The following is an 18,785-nucleotide window of genomic DNA, read 5'->3' as shown; positions in this document are numbered from 1 at the left end:
AGGGCTTGATCCCAGGACCCTGGGATCATGACCTAAGCAGAGAGCAGGTAACTTAACCAACTGAGCCATCCAGGCACCCTTAAAGCAGCAGTTCTAATAGTGTGGTTCACAAACCCCTGATGCCCAAGACACTTTCTAGAATTCTGCAAGGTCAAAACCGTATTAATAGTAAACACTTCATTTCCCTTTTTTGCAGTATTAACATTTACACTAAAAGTTCCTTTCTTCTTTTCTTAGAGGGGGAAGGGGCAGAGGGAAGAGAGAGAATCCTCAGCAGCCTCCACACCCAGTTTGAAGCGCCACACAGGATTCAATCTCACAACCCTGAGAGATCACAACCTGCACCAAAATCAAGGAAGATGTGGTCCATATAGACTATGGAGTATTATGCCTCCATCAGAAAGGATGAATACCCAACTTTTGTAGCAACATGGGCGGGACTGGAAGAGATTATGCTGAGTGAAATAAGTCAAGCAGAGAGAGTCAATTATCATATGGTTTCACTTATTTGTGGAGCATAACAAATAGCATGGAGGACAAGGGATGTTAGAGAGGAGTAGGGAATTTGGGTAAATTGGAAGGGGAGGTGAACCATGAGAGACTATGGACTCTGAAAAACAATCTGAGGGGTTTGAAGTGGCGGGGGGGTGGGAGGTTGGGGTACCAGGTGGTGGGTATTATAGAGGGCACGGCTTGCATGGAACACTGGGTGTGGTGAAAAAATAATGAATAATGTTTTTCTGAAAATAAATAAATTGAAAAAAATTTTTAAAAAAAATCAAGAGTCGGACGCTTAACCAACTAAGCCACCCAGGTGCCCCTGTATTAACAGTTCAAAAGAAAAGGAAGGAAAGTCTGCAGGCACCTTAACATATCAAGGCACTTGCCTCAAACTGCTTCATTGATTCTTTGTGATCAAGAAATCGAAAGAGGGAGACCTGGGTGGTTCAGTTGGTTGAGCATCAGACTCTTGATTTCAGCTCAGGTCATGAACTCATGGGTCCTGAGATCGAGCCCCACACTGGACTCTCCGGTCAATGGAGAGTCTGCTTGGGATTCTCCCCCTCTGCCTCTCCCCCAACCCACAAGTACATGCTCTCTCTCTCTCTTAAATCAATTTTTTAAAAAAAGAAATCAAAGAAAAGAATAAAGCCAGCCCCATGTAAGATAAGATGTCACCAAGTTATTTTATTTTTCATAACCATTCACAAAACAAAAGCCAGTTTCACTTAAGAAGGTACTTGAACTTGATGGGAGTGGCATCAGCAAGATGGCAGAACAGGAAGCCCCAGGTTTTCCTTCCTCCCAAAGAAACACCAACTCAACAACAATACACATACCAATTCCCTTCATGAGAAATTCAGAAACCAGTTAAGAGGCTCCTGCACCCTAGGTGAGCAGTAAACCAACTGCATCAAAGCCAGCAGAAGAATTCATGTCACCCTTTCAGCACAGTCCCTCCTCCCGGCACAGCACCACCTGACTGGGAAAAAAAAAAACAACTCCCAGCTCCCAAATTCCCCCTGTGGATAGAAAGAGAAGACAGGACTTCACAACCAATATTCTGACTTGGGGTAGGGGCTGCCTGAGGAACTAGTTTCTTTCCTGAACATCTTGGAGAACAGATGGGACCTTGTATACCCTAGGGTGCCTGAGGCCTGCTGACAACAAAAAAAAAGCTGGGTGGCAAGCTGCAGATTCAGAGAATCCACAGTACAGAAAACAAAAACCAATGCAACTCAGCAACCTCTGCCTCAGGGGAGAAAAGAGTATCCAGCATTCCGGCTTTTGGGGGGACTGCCTGAAGGACTGATTTCTGTTTAGTTTGACCTAGGGCAGTGACAGCACCCAGCCTACTCAAGCTGCCTAGGGGCCACCAAGAACAAAAACGAGCTGAGTGGTATGCTGCTACTTCATAGGACCCAGAGTACAACAAATGAACACCAAAGGATACTAAAAGTACAAGCTTCTGAAAAAAGACAACTGGAAAATTCCTTCAATGTGGAATCTACACACATTAAGTCCAAGACACATCCAGAGAAAAGGTTTGAGAAGGCCCAGAATCTACAGCCAGGCTCATTGGTAAAGGCTTTTCCCTGTACTAAGCAGCAGTTCAGGCTCATTGGTAAAGGCTTTTCCCTGTACTAAGCAGCAGTTCACAAAGACTGGGATGAAGGAGTGTTTTTTCAAATACAATCATACAAACACAAAATTTAAAAGAATGTAAAGAAACAGGGAAGATGGGGCGCCTGGGTGGCTCGGTGGGTTAGGCCGCTGCCTTCGGCTCGGGTCATGATCTCAGGGTCCTGGAATCGAGTCCCGCATCGGGCTCTCTGCTCTGCGGGGAGCCTGCTTCCTCCTCTCCCTCTCTCTGCCTGCCTGTATGCCTGCTTGTAATCTCTGTCTGTCAAATAAATAAATAAATAAATAAATAAAATCTTTTAAAAAAAAAAAAAGAAAAAGAAACAGGGAAGATGGCCCAATAAAAGGAACAAAATGAGTCTCCAAAAACTGACCCTCAAGAATTAGAGATACATGAGTTACCTGACAAAGAATTTAAAATAACCATCATAAAGATGCTCAATGAGCTCAGGAAAATGATGCATGAATAAAATGAGATTTTCAATGAAAGGACAGAAAATATTTAAAAGGAACTAAACAAATTTTGGGAGCTAAAGAATGTAATAAGTGGGGCCCCTGGCTGGTTCAGTTAGTAGACCATAAAACTCTTGATCTCAAAGTCATGAGTTTAAGCCCTATATTGGGCATGGAGCCTACTTAAAGAAAAATAAAAGACTGTAATAACTGAACTGAAAAATAAAGAGCATTTATGGATAATCACAGGCAAAAGAATGAAACCGGACACTTATCTTACATCATATAAAAACCAACTCAAAATGGATTAAGTGCATAAGTTTAAGATCCAAAACTATGCAATTCCTAGGGGAAAACACAGGAGGAAAACAGAGGGAGAATCAGAGTCCCTGCTGAGCAGGGAACCCAATGCAGGACTTGATCTGGGGACTCCAGGATCATGACCTGAGCCCAAGGCAGTTACTTAACCAACTGAGCCACCCAGGAACACCATGGCAATGATTTCTTGGATATGACAAAAAGAAAAAAAAACAGCCAAGTAGGATATCAAGCTAAAAATTTTATGCATACCAAAGGAAACAATGAGGATGAAAAGGCAACCTATGGAATCGAAGAAAATATTTGCAAACCATATAACTGATAAGGGGAACATCTATAATTCAATAGCAAAAAAACAAGCCAATTAAAAAATAGGAAAAGGGGGGTGCCTGGGTGGCTCAGTGGGTTAAGTCGCTGCCTTCAGCTCAGGTCATGATCTCAGGGTCCTAGGATCGAGTCCCGCATCGGGCTCTCTGCTCAGCAGGGAGCCTGCTTCCTTCTCTCTCTGCCTGCCTCTCTGCCTACTTGTGATCTCTCTCTGTCAAATAAAGAAATAAATAAAATCTTTAAAAAAAAATAGGAAAAGGGGACACCTAGGTGGCTCAGTCGGTTAAGCAATTTAAAAATGGGCAAAAGACCTTAACAGCCATCTCACCAAAAATATATAGATGACAAAATAAGCACATGAAAAGATGCCTTACATTGTATGTCATCAGAGAAATGCAAATTAAAACAAGATACCATTACATACCTATAAGAACAGCCAAAATCTGGAACACCGCCAACACCGAATGCTATTAAGGATGTGGCACAACAGAACTCTCAACATTACAGGTAGAAATGAAAAATGGTACAGCCATATTAGAGCAGTTTGGTGGTTTCTTATAAAACTAAGCATACTCTAACCTTATGATACAGCAATCTCACTCCTCGGATTTTACCCAAAAGAAGTGAAAACTTATGTCCACACAAAAACCTATGCACAGATGTTTACAGCAGCTTTATCCATAATTGCCAAAACGTGGAAGCAACCAAAATGTACTTCAGTAGGAGAATGGATAAACTGGTACATCTATACTATGCAATTATTCAGTACTGAACAGAAATGAGCAATCAAGCCATGAAAAGACATGGGGGAACCTTAAATACATTATTACTAAGTGAAAGAAACCAATCTGAAAAGGCTATACGATATATATTTCCAACTTAGGACATTTTGGAAAAGGCAAAACTATGGGCAGAGTAAAAAGATGGAGAGAGTATGGACTATGAAGAGAGTAAAAAGATCAGTGGTTGCCAGGGGCTGGGAGTAGCCAGAGAGATGAGCAAACAACAAAGAGGATACTGAGGGCCGGGGAAATACTCTGATACTCTAATAGAGGATACATATCAGTACACATTTATACAAACCTGAAGAATACATAACATCGTGAGTGAAGCCAAAAGTAAACTATGAACTTTGGGTGCTTATGATGTGTCAACACAGATTCATCAATTTTAACAAAGGTACCACTCCGGTGGAGAATGCTGAAAATAAAGGAGATAGCTATGTATGCGTGGGGCAAGGGGTAAATGGGAAATCTCTGTACATTCCTCTCTATTTTTTGGTTAACCTAAAACTGCTGTAAAAAAAATTAATTCTTAAAAAAAAACAAAGTAACAAGTGCTGGAGAGTGGAGAAACTTGTGAATTGTTGGTGGAAATGTAAAATGGTGCAGCAACTATGGGAAACCATATGGAAGTTCCTCAAGAAATTAAAAACAGAACTGCAATCCAGCAATCCCACTTCTGGGTATTTATTTACAAGAGTGGAAATCGGGATTTCAAAAAGGTATTTGCACTCTCATGTTCACTGTAGCATTATTCACAATAGCTTTCAAAAGGTAGAACAATCTAAACGTACATCAACAGATGAATGTATAAAGGAAATGTGGCATATACATATCACTGATTATTATTCAGATGTAAGAAGAATTCCTGTCATACACCACAACACAGATGAGCCTTGAGGACAGTATGCAAAGTAAAATAAGTCAGTCACAGAAGCATAAATACTGCACGGTTCTACTTATATGAAGTTTATCTAAGGGAGTCATATTCATAGAAGCAAAAAGTACAATTTCAATAGTTGCCAGGGACCAGAGGGAAAGAGAAATGGGGAGCTGCTAGTCAATGGGTATAAAACAAGACGGAAAAGATCCAGAGATGTATTGTACAAGATTTTGCTTATCTTTAACAATAGGGTACTATTCACTTAAAAATTTGTTAAGGCTGATCTTGTTATGTGTTTTTATCTACAATAAGAAATGTGCTTGATGAAGTAGTTAAAAATATTAACTTAATTAAATCCTGAGCCCTGAGAACATGTCTTTTTTTCAAAGAACACGTATTTTAATGAGACATTAATGGAAGGTACATGTGACAAAATGGAAGGTACACATAAAGCCATTTCTGCCACACACCAAAATATTAGAGTTGTCTCCAGGAAAATCACTTAAGCAACTGTTTAAATTGTGAGCTGAACTAGCTGCTTTTTCCACAAAATGCCATTTTTACTTGAAAGAACAACTGACAAACAATAGTTATTCAGACTTAAGTCTTTGGCAGGCGTTTTCTCAAAAATGAACCAACTGAGCCAGTCACTTCAAGGAAAACAACTGAGCGTATTTGTTGCCAATGATAAAATGTGAGGTTTCAAACAAAAATCCAAATACTGAAAAACTTATAGCTGCCACCACGGACTTGACTAGTTTCCAATTCATAAAAACCTTCCAGATTACGGGGCACCTGGGTGGCTCAGTGGGTTAAAGCCTCTGCCTTCAGCTCAGGTCATGATCCCAGGGCCCTGGAATAGAGCCCCACATCCACATCCCGCTCTCTGCTCAGCAGGGAGCCAGCTTCCCCACCTCCCCTGCCTGCCTCTCTGCCTACTCGTAATCTCTGTCTGTCAAATAAATAAATAAAATCTTTTAAAAAAAACTTTCCTGATTAGTTCAGCGATGATACTAAAGAATGTGGAGTTTTTTAAATTTAATACAATGTGCTGTTGTCAATATTTGGAAGAGCTCATCATTCAGTAAACCAGTATCTTCCAACTGACCAATGCATGATGTTGCAAAATAATGGAGGGGTAAAAGATTTCAAGTAAAAGACAAATGCATTTTAATTCAACAAAGTACAAAAAGTTCACTGATGTGGTTTCAGATTTAGCCTTGCAATAAGCCATTAAGAAACTACCACTTGGGGTGCCTGGGCGGCTCAGAGGGTTAAACCTCTGCTTTTGGCACAGGTCATGATCTCAGGGTCCTGGGATCAAGCCCTACATGGGGCTCTCTGCTCAGCAGGGGGCCTTCCTCCCCCCCCCACCTCTGCCTGCCTCTCTGCCTACTTGTGATCTGTCAAAAAAATAAATAAAATCTTTTTTTTAAAACTACCACTTAACAAATTTTGACATGATACCAAAAAAGAAAAACTACAATTATCTGAAAAGACTATTAAAATTCTCCTCCTTTTGCCAACTATTTATCTGTGTGAGGCTGGATTTTCTTCATATACATCGTCCACAACAATATACTACAAACCCTACTTCATAGCAAACATAAAAATCAACTCCATTTAGGTAAGGCTTAGAAATGAAAAGCAAAATAATACACCTCCAGAAGATCATAGTATAAGTTCATTTGCCTTAGAATAGGGAAAAAACTGCTTTAACACAAAAAAAAACTACTAATGATAAAGCAAAATATCAATAAATTTGACATTAAAATAAGTAACTTCTGTTCATCAAAAATTACCATTTTAAGAGTGGAAATGCAAGCCAAAGAGTAACAAAAGATATCTACCACATATACAGTATGACCCACAAAGCACACAAATGCAGACTCTATAAAGAACTCCTACAAATCAACGAAAGAAATGCAAACAATCCAGTAGAAAAATGGGAGAAAAAATATAAAGGCTTTCACAAGAAATCAAAAATCCAAATGGCCAGTAACCATTAAAAAAATGCCCATGGGGACATCTGGGTGGCTCAGGTCATGATCCCAGGGTCCTGGGACTGAGTCTCACAGCAGGCTCCTTGCTAGGCAGGGAGCCTGCTTCTCCCTCTGCTTGCACTCCCCATGCTTGTGCTCTCTGACAAATAAATAAAATCTTTGAAGTCTGATGATATTAAATATTAGCGAGGATGTGAAACAAGGTGAACTCTCATACACCTGCTGTTGGAAGTATACTTTGAAACAGTTTCACAGTTTACAGGAAGGTTAAAGTTAGTCACAATCCAGAGCCCAGCAATTTTCTACACTTCAGTATATATCCCATAAAAGCACATGCTTATGTACACCAAGATACTTGTTTCTATTGGCGCTGTTGGTAATAGCTGAAATTTCAAAACAGCAAAATTATTTATCAATAGCATAAGAAATTTTTAAAAAACTGTGGTAGAGTTATGCAATGGAGCATCTTGTAACTATGAAAATCAAAGAATGGCAAATACTTGCAAAAATATCAATGGATCCTAAAGACATAATGTTGAGCAAAAGCAGCCAGATACAAGAGAATACACCCTCTGTGATTCCACTTATAGGATATTCAAGAACAAACTTGAGCTTATAGTTAAAACTGTAAATAAAAACAAGGATGAGAAAAACCAAAAAGTGTGCAATCTGGAAAGGCAGTTGTCTTGACCTGGGTATGAGTTACATGGGTGTGCATATTACACTGATTCTTTAAGCTCTACATTTAAGTTTTACACAATTTTCTACGTTGTTTTAATGGCACAATTTACAAGAAGAAATATTCTTATTACAGGTTGCACAAGGCTCTAACAAAAAAGAAAACCAGTGAATGTGTGTTTTTTACTTTATGTCTAGCAATCTTTTTTTTTTCAAGATTTTATTTATTTATTTGACAGAGAGAGATCACAAGTAGGCAGAGAGGCAGGCAGAGAGAGAGAGAGAGAGGAGGAAGCAGGCTCCCTGCTGAGCAGAGAGCCCGATGGGGGACTCGATCCCAGGACCCCGAGATCATGACCTGAGCCGAAGGCAGTGGCTTAACCCACTGAGCCACCCAGGTGCCCCTAGCAATCGTTTTCTATAGTCAGTAAAATAATTTTTAGGACTTCTAGAATATCACTCTATATCACACCTAAAGGGAAATATGCCACATTACAATCACCCACAGAGAGATGATCTACTTTACAGATTATCTATGCTGTTGCAGCTCGCCACTCTGTCTTTTGATTATTTCAATACTCCATCATCATGATGAGCAGAGTTAAGGCTGTTAAAGTCAATAAAGTAAACTTTTCTTGGTCAACAATTCACATGTAGGTCTCACAAAATTATCTTCAAAGACTAAAAAGGCCTTGCCAATAGAGACTAATTAAATCTGCATAGTTTGAAAATCTCATTTAGTTATTAGTTTCTTAACCAACATCTACTAAAAAAACAAAGAGAAGAATTTTCAGAGAACACATTATAAACGGTAAAATAAACTGATTTAAGGCTTTGACCCCAAGTACTTTCAACTATTTTCCTGAAGAACAAGACAAGCCTTCCAATATGTTAAGAACAGTGGTTAAGCTTTTTAATTTCTCAAAATGTTAAACCTACCACAAACTTATCTGAAATATAAAACAAAATCAATCTTCCTTCCAACAAGCAACACAGAAATATCTGCTTCAGACTAGCATCAGAAAATGTAACCCAAAAATATCTACCATCTAGCTCTTTTTTGTTAAAGAGTAAATATTTAAGAAAGCTGATGGGGTGCCTGGGTGATTCAGTGGGTTAAAGCCTCTGCCTTCTGCTCAGGTCATGATCCCAAGCTCCTGGGATCCAGCCTGCTTCCCCGCTCCCCCCTGCCCCCCCACCACCTCTCTGCCTGCTTGTGATCTCTGTCTGTCAAATAAAGAAAGAAAATCTTTAAAAAAAAAAAAGAAAGAAAGAAAGTTGGGATGCCGGGGTGGCTCTATCAGTTAGGTGCTTGCCTTTGGCTCAGGTCGTGATCCTGAGGTCCTGGGATCCAACCCCATGCTGGGTTCAGGAACCCTGCTTCTCCCTCTCCCTCTGCAGCTTCCCCTGCTTGGGCACTCTCATTCTCTCTCTCACTTACATAAATAAGTAAAATCTTTAAAAAAAAAAAGGTATATCAAGATCACTTTCATATCTGTTATAAAGTATTAAAACAATTCCTTGTGGTTCTCACTGTCCCCCAAAGGTTCAATTCCCTTTAGAAAGTAGTAGTAGGGGGGCGCCTGGGTGGCTCAGTGGGTTGAAGCCTCTGCCTTCAGCTCAGGTCATGATCCCAGAGTCCTGGGATCGAGCCCCACATCGGGCTCTCTGCTCGGCAGGGAGCCTGCTTCCTTTCCTCTCTCTCTGTCTGCCTCTCTGCCTGCTTGTGATCTCTGTCTGTTAAATAAATAATTAAAAAAAAAGAAAGTTAGTAGTAGTAGTAGGAAACAATGGTTTTTGACAGAAGAATGGAATGGAATCAAGTAACTCATCTTTCCCTTTGTATCCAGGCTACTAAAAGAAAAGTCAATTATTCCTTCTTAAGGTGAACAAATTGCTTATTCACATTTTCAACAGCTTCATTTTCAATTTGTTTTAATAAGCTTAAAGCATGTCTTTCACAATAATTCCAGTGGAGAGGAGAGAATGTCAGTGTTCCCACCTCATCCCACCTAATCTAATGGTATAGCCATTGTTAAATAATTTTAAGAAATAATTGAAACATAATTCCATTTTGTCGGTCACAAGGCCACAAACATACTCACTGGAATGTAGGTGATAACGTCATCATGAACTATTCATTAGCATCTCAAGGATTAGCTCAAATTGTGAAAGGAATCATGGATGGTTTATTACAATAGGGCAATTCACCTGCATAAGATACTTTTATTTCCCTAGTACAAAAGAGTTCTTCCCCAGTTATAGGAGGAAACTAAACCAATTGCTAAGACTTTCTCCAATCAGTAGATATGCCCAAGCTCTTCTCCCTAAGTAATTCACTAACAGAAGATCAATCATAAAGTATCCTTAAAAAAACAATTCTGGGGGGCGCCTGGGTGGCTCACTGGTTTAAGCCACTGCCTTGGGCTCAGGTCATGGTCCCAGGATCCTGGGATCAAGTCCTGCATCGGGCTCTCTGCTCAGCGGGGAGCCTGCTTCCTCCTCTCTCTCTCTGCCTGCCTCTCTGCCTTCTTGTGATCGCTCTCTGTCAAATAAATAAATAAATTCTTTTTTAAAAAAAAAACAATTCTGGGGCACCTGGGTGGCTCAGCTGCTTAAGCGACTGCTCAGGTCATGATCCTGGAGTCCCGCATTGGGCTCCCTGCTTGGCAGGGATTCTGCTTCTCCCTTTGACCCTCTCTCTGACCCTCCCTCTTCTCATGCTCTCTCTTTCTCTCATTCTCTCTCTCAAATAAAAATTTAAAAAATAAAATCAAGCAATTCTGGGTGGCTCAGTCAGTTAAACGTCTGCCTCTCTCTCAGGTCATGATCCCAGGGTCCTGAAATTGAGCTCCACAAGCACTGAGTCTCACATAGGGCCCCTCCCACCCCCACCCCACCTCTGCTCAGCAAGGAGCCTGCTTCTCCCTCTCCTGCTCCCACTCCCACTCCCGCTCCCCACTGCTTGTGCTCTCAAATAAGTAAATAAAATCTTTTAAAAAACACACACATAAATTCTGTTTCTGAATGCTGCTTGTCTTACCACACCACTTAAACAGTTTTAGTACTCTATCCTGAATTACAAAGGAAGAAAAAAACAAAACTACCACCAGCAGCTGCCCATTTTAATATGGCTTAAAAAATAATCAAATATTCTGCCTCAATCTAAATGATTATTTTATTCCTCTCATAACTTCCAAATAATTGAGTTTGCCGGTTTTTCCACTTTTAAAACAATTTGGTGCTATTATGGAGATGCTGTCTCAGGTCCCTGAGAACAAAGACATAATCTACATTCCGTCAAAGATCTGTGAACCTTAAACTGAAATGTCTTAAATTCTTCCAAGGACTCAAGTATTTTGTGAATAGTTCTTGAGTATTTAGGTTTCCACCTTACTTGAACCCATTTTCCAGTATAAAGGGAAACAGCACAAACCTGAGCTACTTGATTATGGGCAACATCTCAAAGTTGGCTTCACATATGAAACACTGATGTCAATCTGTGCTTCAATTAATTCTTAAAAGCAAGGGGCGCCTGGGTGGCTCAGTGGGTTAAGCCGCTGCCTTCGGCTCAGGTCATGATCTCAGGGTCCTGGGATCGAGTCCCACATCGGGCTCTCTGCTCAGCGGGGAGCCTGCTTCCTCCTCTCTCTCTCTGCCTGCCTCTCTGCCTACTTGTGATCTCTCTCTGTCAAATAAATAAATAAAATCTTTGAAAAAAAAAAAAAGCAAAACACCAAAAAAGGTTAAATTTGGTGAAGCCAAGTACTACCTATATTATCATTATCAGAACAGAAATATAACACAAAAATGAAATACTGGGCATGCAGTTTTATCTTGAAACATGTATTTATAAAGATGAAAATATTCACTTAAGAGGAGGAAAGGGAACAGGAAATGTTAAAAAAAAAAAAAAGAACAAAGGTTCCTGCACATGAGTACATTAATAGCGCTCTCTCTACCTTAATATTTAACCACTGGAGAATAATTTAATTTTTCTAACAAAGAAAGCAATAGCCTAGAAAATCTCCTGATATTGCTACAACATTTTTTTTGAAAAATGCATTTCTCTTACCAGGAAAAAGGACCAAGTCTTATTCTTAATTTGTGAATACAGGTTAAAATGAAAAAATAAATGCCAACAAAAACTAAAATATGAAGAAAAGGCTTCAGATAAAACTTCAGCTGAATTCAGAGCATCTTATGAAGAAAAAAAAAAAGACTCAACTACCAAGACAACTCTTTGAATGGTTATTTGCCATAAACTCCCTCCTCCTACCTCCCTCTAAAAAATTCAGGTCAGACAGCATTTAATGAATGTCCAAGTGCACTTAGGTAAGTTCTGGAAGACTTAAAATCATTTAGTAGCAGCAGAAGAAAAAGAATCAAAACATCTGGCAATTAAATTTTAAAAGCTTATTATAACTACCAATAACTTATAAGGTGAGATCTAACAGAAACTTCTAATTGATATGTAAATTTTTAAATTAAGTTCTTTGGACAAACAGATAATATTCAACAAATATAAATATTTCAAAATTAGACCAAGTATGGACATGAGGCTAACATCTTCAGATTAAAACCTTGGAACATAAATCCTCCATTAAGGATGCTTGTGACACACAGAAATGCTGAGTTCACTGTGTTAGTATTTTCTACTAAAAACAAAACTCACACTGGATCTACCAGTAACATGCAAGTTTATTAGCATAATCATGGCAAGTCCTATGCTAATATGAAGTTGTCAAGAAACAAACTCCAATTCCAAAATTCAAGTAATTAAATCCTTATCTTTCATATGTGGTAGAATTCTTAAGTTTGCATTTAGATATGAAACTTGTAAGAACAGATCTAAATGTTACTAAGAAAGATGCTTAATAATTATGTTTTGGTAGTCCTCCTTTGTCCTTTTGGTATCTATGGGGAAAGATCACTTTAAAAGTTCTATAATTTGGGACGCCTGGGTGGCTCAGTTGGTTGAGCAGCTGCCTTCGGCTCAGGTCATGATCCCGGCGTCCTGGGATCGAGTCCCACATCGGGCTCCTTGCTCAGCAGGGAGCCTGCTTCTCCCTCTGCCTCTGCCTGCCGTTCTGTCTGCCTGTGCTCCCTCTCTCATAAATAAATAAAATCTTTAAAAAAAAAGTTCTATAATTTATCATTAAAAACATAATGAGTATCTCTGGAAATAGGTTAGCTAGGTATGTGACTGACCATTTAGACAAACAAAATGGAGTTTTTTCTTGTCCCCATAATTACCAAACAAAGCTTATTCTTCAAAGCCAAGACTTTCCATCTTAATACAGTTGCTTTTCATGAGGCACAATTAAGACACTGCCCCCTCTGTAAGTTACTAAATGCCCCATATATCTCATGTGTTGCTTTAACACTATATGGCTGAGGTTGACTACAACTCCCAAAATACACTGGTAAGAAGTGAGAGACAAGAAATGAACTAAAAACCTCATGAAATACATCATGCATTTTTCTTAAAATGGTAATTTTCAGTCAAGTTAAATCTCATCTGCTAATTTATCTCATTTAAAAACTGAAAATCCACCCAAGATATTATTTTAAATATTGGTCATATTCTAAAAGCTAAATCTATAAATGGATTCACTAATAATTTGTTGGCATGTTAGCTTTGTTTTTAACATTTCTAATTGCTGGTTTATATTTAAGAGGCTCTGTTCTCAAACAAAGGATTTTTCGTAATATATTTACAACACCATCCATTCTAAAAAGATCAAAATGCTAGATACAAGAACTCTGAAGTTAGACTATATGCAAAAAGTTTTGAAAGAGGGGAAAGAGGTCAGGCAAATGAAGCCTAAGTACTGGATGGTGACGTGTTTACCTATTTAAAATATTTCATTATGGCATGAAACTAATACTTTATGCTCTCTTCACATAACAGAATACAATTATAAAAATGACTACACTGATGTGGATCTATATTTCAAACTACATTCCTCAAGCCATGGAGTAACTACATACGAATAAGCTCTAGCAACAGTATTGAAAAAGCTCTTCAGGAACAATATGGGTAGTATGGATCATGCAAATATACATAAAGTGAATCCAAAAATCTCATTTTGACAAGGTATTTCAACCTCCTACATCACTATTTTTCTCCAACCACTACTGGTTAAGTCAAGCAGAATTTCACCTCCTAGCCCTAATACCCCTCATTCTAAGGTGAAAGTAATAATAGTAAAACTGTCAAAAACAGCTGGAAGGAGGAATCTGAGCAATCTACAAAGATGACAAGCCCTAAACAACTACGTATGTAAAGAAAACAATGAACTGATTTATCAGTGTGGGGAGGTTATCCTAACCTAATATAGATGAAAAGGATGGTTTGGTTAGGTAACCTCCCATCCTGCCTTCCCTGTACACAAGGAACTTAATAGCTACTTGTTAAACAGCATGTACAAGGATCTGGAAAACGTTCCTAACAGTTAAAAATGTTTATCGAACAGACTTCTCACTTAATAAACAAATAAGCACTCACTCTAAGCATATGCTAGAAAAGTTAGGGGGAGAGGAAGAAGGGGTGAGAGGCAGGGGCACCGAGGGGCGTGGGGGGGTGGGGGGCAGGGGTAGGGGGCAGGGGCGGGAGGGTTTAACCAAAATAAATATGAAACACAGTCCCCACTCTTCAACGGTCTCTCAATTCGTTACGAGTACAAGAGTAAGCAGGAGAAAGAGTCAAAGACCAATTAATTGCTAACCTGAGTGGTACAGACTTTAAGAGCAAGAGCTGTCCAGAGAAGTTTAAATATCTAAAGATTGGAATAATAATATTACTTTTAATAGCTATCACTTGAGCACTTACTATAAGCCAAGTGCTTTACAGTCATTATTTAGTCTTCACAACAATCCTTTGAGTAGAGTACTTATTAATCCCAATTTACTCAAGGGGAAACGGTCAAAGTGGTTAAGGAACTTACCCAAGGTCACTCAGCTAGTTAAGTGGCTAAGACCGCCGCTTACCCAGGAAATAAAATTCTAGAGCTCACACAGTTAAGACTTCGTAAAGCAGTGCGAGTGCGCGGCGAGCGGGGGAGGCGGGGGGGAGGAGAAGGAGGCCATACAGGCTGGCAATATTACACGCGCAAGATCGGGCAACGCATTCCCCGGGTTTCGTTCGAAGTAACGAAGTTCCAAAGATTCGTTATCTTTCGCACCAGCAACCGTAAACTGACGCGGGGGGGGGAGGGGGGTGACGACCGCAAAAATGGCTAACGAGAGTTAATCTCATACACTGTCGAACTTTAGCTAATAAAGCGATTCAGATTAAGAAATTAAAAATAAATTATTTGTTTTTGAATCCAGGGTTTTACTGCTTAAACGATTTCTTTCTTTCCGAGAGAGCGCGAACTGAAATTTTGGGCGAGGAAACCGCGGGTATGGCAAATGAATGTTTTCTGTATTACCGGGGGAAAAAAACAAGTTTTATGACTAAAGGAAACGCGTTATTCCAGGTACTCGAGAACCTTGGAGAGTTGCCAAAATTAGTTGCAGTCCCAGGACAAAATGGGGTTTAGGAAACATTTAATGACGAAAGTTGAATCAAACCCGAAATGGCTCTGAAGTGAAAAGACTGAGCAAAGAAATGCCGGTAGGTCTTCGGGAAAAGCGGCAATCGAGCTACACTTCTCCCACGGCTAGTGGCGCCGCGCGAGGCCGGGACAATCCGAAAGACCGCTCCCAGGGAGGAAGAGAGGTGCCAAGAGGGGCTCTTCGCGACGCCCCGGGCATCGCCGCGGCGGGCAGAGAAGAGGGGAAGGAATCGGGACGGTTTGCCCTCCTCCGACTTCGGGCAAAGGAGGCTACGGGCTCCAAACTGCAGAGTCGAACGGGTGCAGAGTGAAGAAATGGGACAGAAAGATGGAAAGTCCGAACCGCCCCCCCCCACCGGCGCGGCCCCGTAAAGAGAAAGGAGCCAAGTGAGCTCAAGCGAAGAGGGGGACAAAAAGAGACGGAGCGGGAGCGCGGAGACCCGCAGGGGCGAAACGGGAGTTCTGTTAAGAGACTAAAAGAAGACAGCCTACGGAGGGCAACGGGGATTTCAAAGAGGCCAGAAAAGGAAGGAGGTCGGCGACGGTTACCAGCACCTCTCCTCCCCGAGTTCGAAACTCCTAACCAACCCTCCACACCCGCCGCCCGGATGGGGGAGGGGGCACATCTTCCCCCCACAACCTCTCCCCACTTGGGAGAGCACGGCTGACGACCGAGCCCGGCCCGGCCGTGAGCGCGCCTCCAGCCCGGACACTCACAATTCGCCTCTCCCTGATTTCTCCCAGTTCTTTATCCACTCTACGGGAACCACCACAGTTGCGGCCGCCATCTTCCCCTCACTAGTAGCAGAGGCCCGGATGTGTAGCACGCGAGCGAGGGGTCAAAGGGGAGCACCGCCCACGGGGAATGCCGGGAGCTGCGAGTTCGGTTTTCGATTTCCCGCCCCACTTTCCTCCCCACCCGCGGAAACCCGAGGCATTGCCTCCAACCAGGTGGCTGAGACCCATGGGTTCCTTTGCAGAGTAACTACGCCGGCCGCGCCCTCTACTACCCTTGCCCTAGCTTCCCTTTAGAACAGGAAAAATGCCATCCCTGGCCGACTCATAGCCCTTATCTTCTTCCGTAGTATCTACTCCAGGCCAATAATTCGAACATGTACTTTTGAAGCCCCTAGTATGTGCTAGACAGTGGCGACAGAGAAGCAATAAGCCATTGTGCCTACCCTCAACGAGCTCACAGTCTGTGAGAAAGAAAAACATGAGCAGATCAATTACAATACACCCAACTAACTGCTGAGATAAAAGAAATTAATCAGGAAAGAAGCAGCTGTTTACTATGTGCTAGACATGCTAATACAAAGGATACCGGCAGAAACTGACCCTTGGAAACACTTGCAGCCACCAGCGCTGACACCCTACTGTAATCGGCCTCTGTCTTTGTAACCTTAGACAAAACTAGGGGGCGCAATTACCATAAGAAACAACTTGTTTACATTACAGAGTCTCAAAGCATCTCCCGACAAGATACTAAGATTTCAAAGGCGAAATAAAAACTACAGTGGGAAAACATGGCAGACACCGTCCTAATTATGATGAAAATCAGCACGCCCAAAAATGGACATCATGTGCCTACTGATAAGGTGCTAAGAAAAACACTGACCAATTTTGTAGCAATCATGACCCCAAAATTCGCATAACCTGAATTTAATCACGAGGGAACATCAAACAAACCCATAGAGGGACAGTCTACAAAATTACTGGCTTTCGCTCTTTAAAATCATCAAAGTCACTAAAGACAAAGACATTGAGGAACTCCTCCGGATTAATAGAAACAGACATGACAACTGATCCCCAGCCAGAAAAAGAACATTTTTCTTTTGCTAAAAAGGGTATTACTGGGGCAGCTGACAAAATTTGAGTATCTATAGATTAATAATACGGTATCAATGTAAATTTCTTGATTTTTATGTTTGTGCTATGGTTAATGTGAAAGTCCTTGTTTAAGAAAATACTGGCTGGAGGGGCGCCTGGGTGGCTCAGAGTTTTGAGCGTCTGCCTTCCGCTGAGGTCATGATGCCCAGGTCCTGGGATCCAGCCCCATGTCGGGCTCTGAGCTCCGTGGGGAGTCTGCTTCTCCCTCTCTCTCTGCCTCTCCCCCTGCTTGTGTTCTCTCTCTCTCTCCTTCTCTCTGTATCTCTCTCAAATGAATAAATAAAATCTTAAAAAAGAAAATACTCTCTGGAATATTTAGAGATAATCGGTCATTACGTTGCAACTTACTCTAAAATACCTCAGAAGAAAGCCACAGGATGAATAAGCAAATGCATAATATTAACATTTTAGGAGTATAAGTGAAGGACATGCAAGGATTCTTTGCTTAATTTGTGCAGCTTTACAAAACAAAAAAGTTTTAAAAATAAGTGTTTGGTAGAAATTTTAGAAAATGTAGGCAAACCAAAGAAAGAAATCCTACCACACATATATTTAGGTATAAACTTTAGATCTAGTATTTCTTGGGGTCCCTGGGTGGCTCATTCGTTAAGTGTCTGCCTTGGGCTCACATCCTGATCCCAGGGTCCTGGAATCCAGCCCGCATCAGGCTCCCGGCTCAGCAGGAAGCCTGATTCTCCCTCTCTCACTCCCCCTGTTTGTGCTCCCTCTCTTGCTGTGTCTATCTCTGTCAAATAAATAAATAAATAAAATCTTTTTTTTTAAGAACTAGTATCTTCTAAATTTGGTAATTTTCACCAAAAGCACCAGGTTCGTTTGCACTGAAAAGCTGTTGGAGAGAAAGACTGTATTCAGAATAAGTTCTGAAGAAATACTACATTGTTCATGATTGTTTTTCATCAGCTATATCTAGTCTCCTAACATCCTGTCTGGTTTTGAAATCCTAGAACCATTAATTAGAAAATACACACTGCTTAGTTTCAATGACATCTCATAAAAACCCTTTGCCATTTCAAAGAGGTTCAGAGAGACAAGTGCCCACTGATCTTTTAATTTTTCATTACTACGGATTTTTCAAGTGTCAACAAAAAGATATAGTGAATCTTTGCTGTACCATCATTCTCACTTAAAGAAACGTGAAATCATTATTACAGGATAGTTTCTGTAATACAACAAACACTATTCTACTGCTTATGTATACTTCACTGTACAACAGATGGCAGTGGGCACTTCCACATTTGAATCCAGGTAATTCTTTACAGAGGACAAGGAGGATCCTGTGTATTGAAGAACTTCCCCTCCCCAAAACACAAGTTGTTACTGAAAGTCTCTCCAGACATTGCAAAATGTCTCCTGCAGTACAAAATAACCCCCCTGTTGAAAGCCACTGACAATATGCTGCTGTATTCTAGTTTACCTTGCCACTTTATCACAGTGATTTTTCCTTCCAAATACTGAACTGTGCACAGTATGCATACTACTCAGTATGCCACAAATGTGGTATGACTTGACTGAAGTGATGCCCTTTGAAGCTTTGATTTTCCCTTCTCCCAGAGCCTGCAGAACTATTTTTACATGTTATGATGACTCCTTTAGGAATTCCTCAGAACTAATTGTCTTTTCACTCTATAAGACTGCAAAGCTATCATATCTTCTGCATCTTTGCTGGTGGCTTGCCTGTTCTTTGCTATCAGAGTCTAGTATTATCTCAGCAGCTGTGAGTACTGTT

The 18,785-nt window shown here is 40.7% G+C and overlaps 1 protein-coding gene across 9 annotated transcripts in view; it reads right to left on the bottom strand.

Annotated features, from left to right (window-relative positions):
• Positions 1 to 15,966, bottom strand: part of THOC2 (THO complex 2) — a 116,849-nt gene extending 100,883 nt beyond the window's left edge. For all 9 annotated transcript variants that reach the window (XM_044235339.1, XM_044235337.1, XM_044235341.1 and 6 more), the window contains exon 1: positions 15,866 to 15,966. In XM_044235339.1, coding sequence (XP_044091274.1) covers positions 15,866 to 15,936 — 71 coding nt within the window. In that variant the 5' untranslated portion in view covers positions 15,937 to 15,966. The remainder of the gene's footprint in view (positions 1 to 15,865) is intronic.
• Positions 15,967 to 18,785: the final 2,819 nt, after the last annotated feature.

Source organism: Neovison vison, chromosome X, assembly GCF_020171115.1.
Source record: "Neovison vison isolate M4711 chromosome X, ASM_NN_V1, whole genome shotgun sequence".
Lineage (NCBI taxonomy): Eukaryota > Metazoa > Chordata > Mammalia > Carnivora > Mustelidae > Neogale > Neogale vison.
This window is presented reverse-complemented; position numbering and strand designations above follow the sequence as displayed.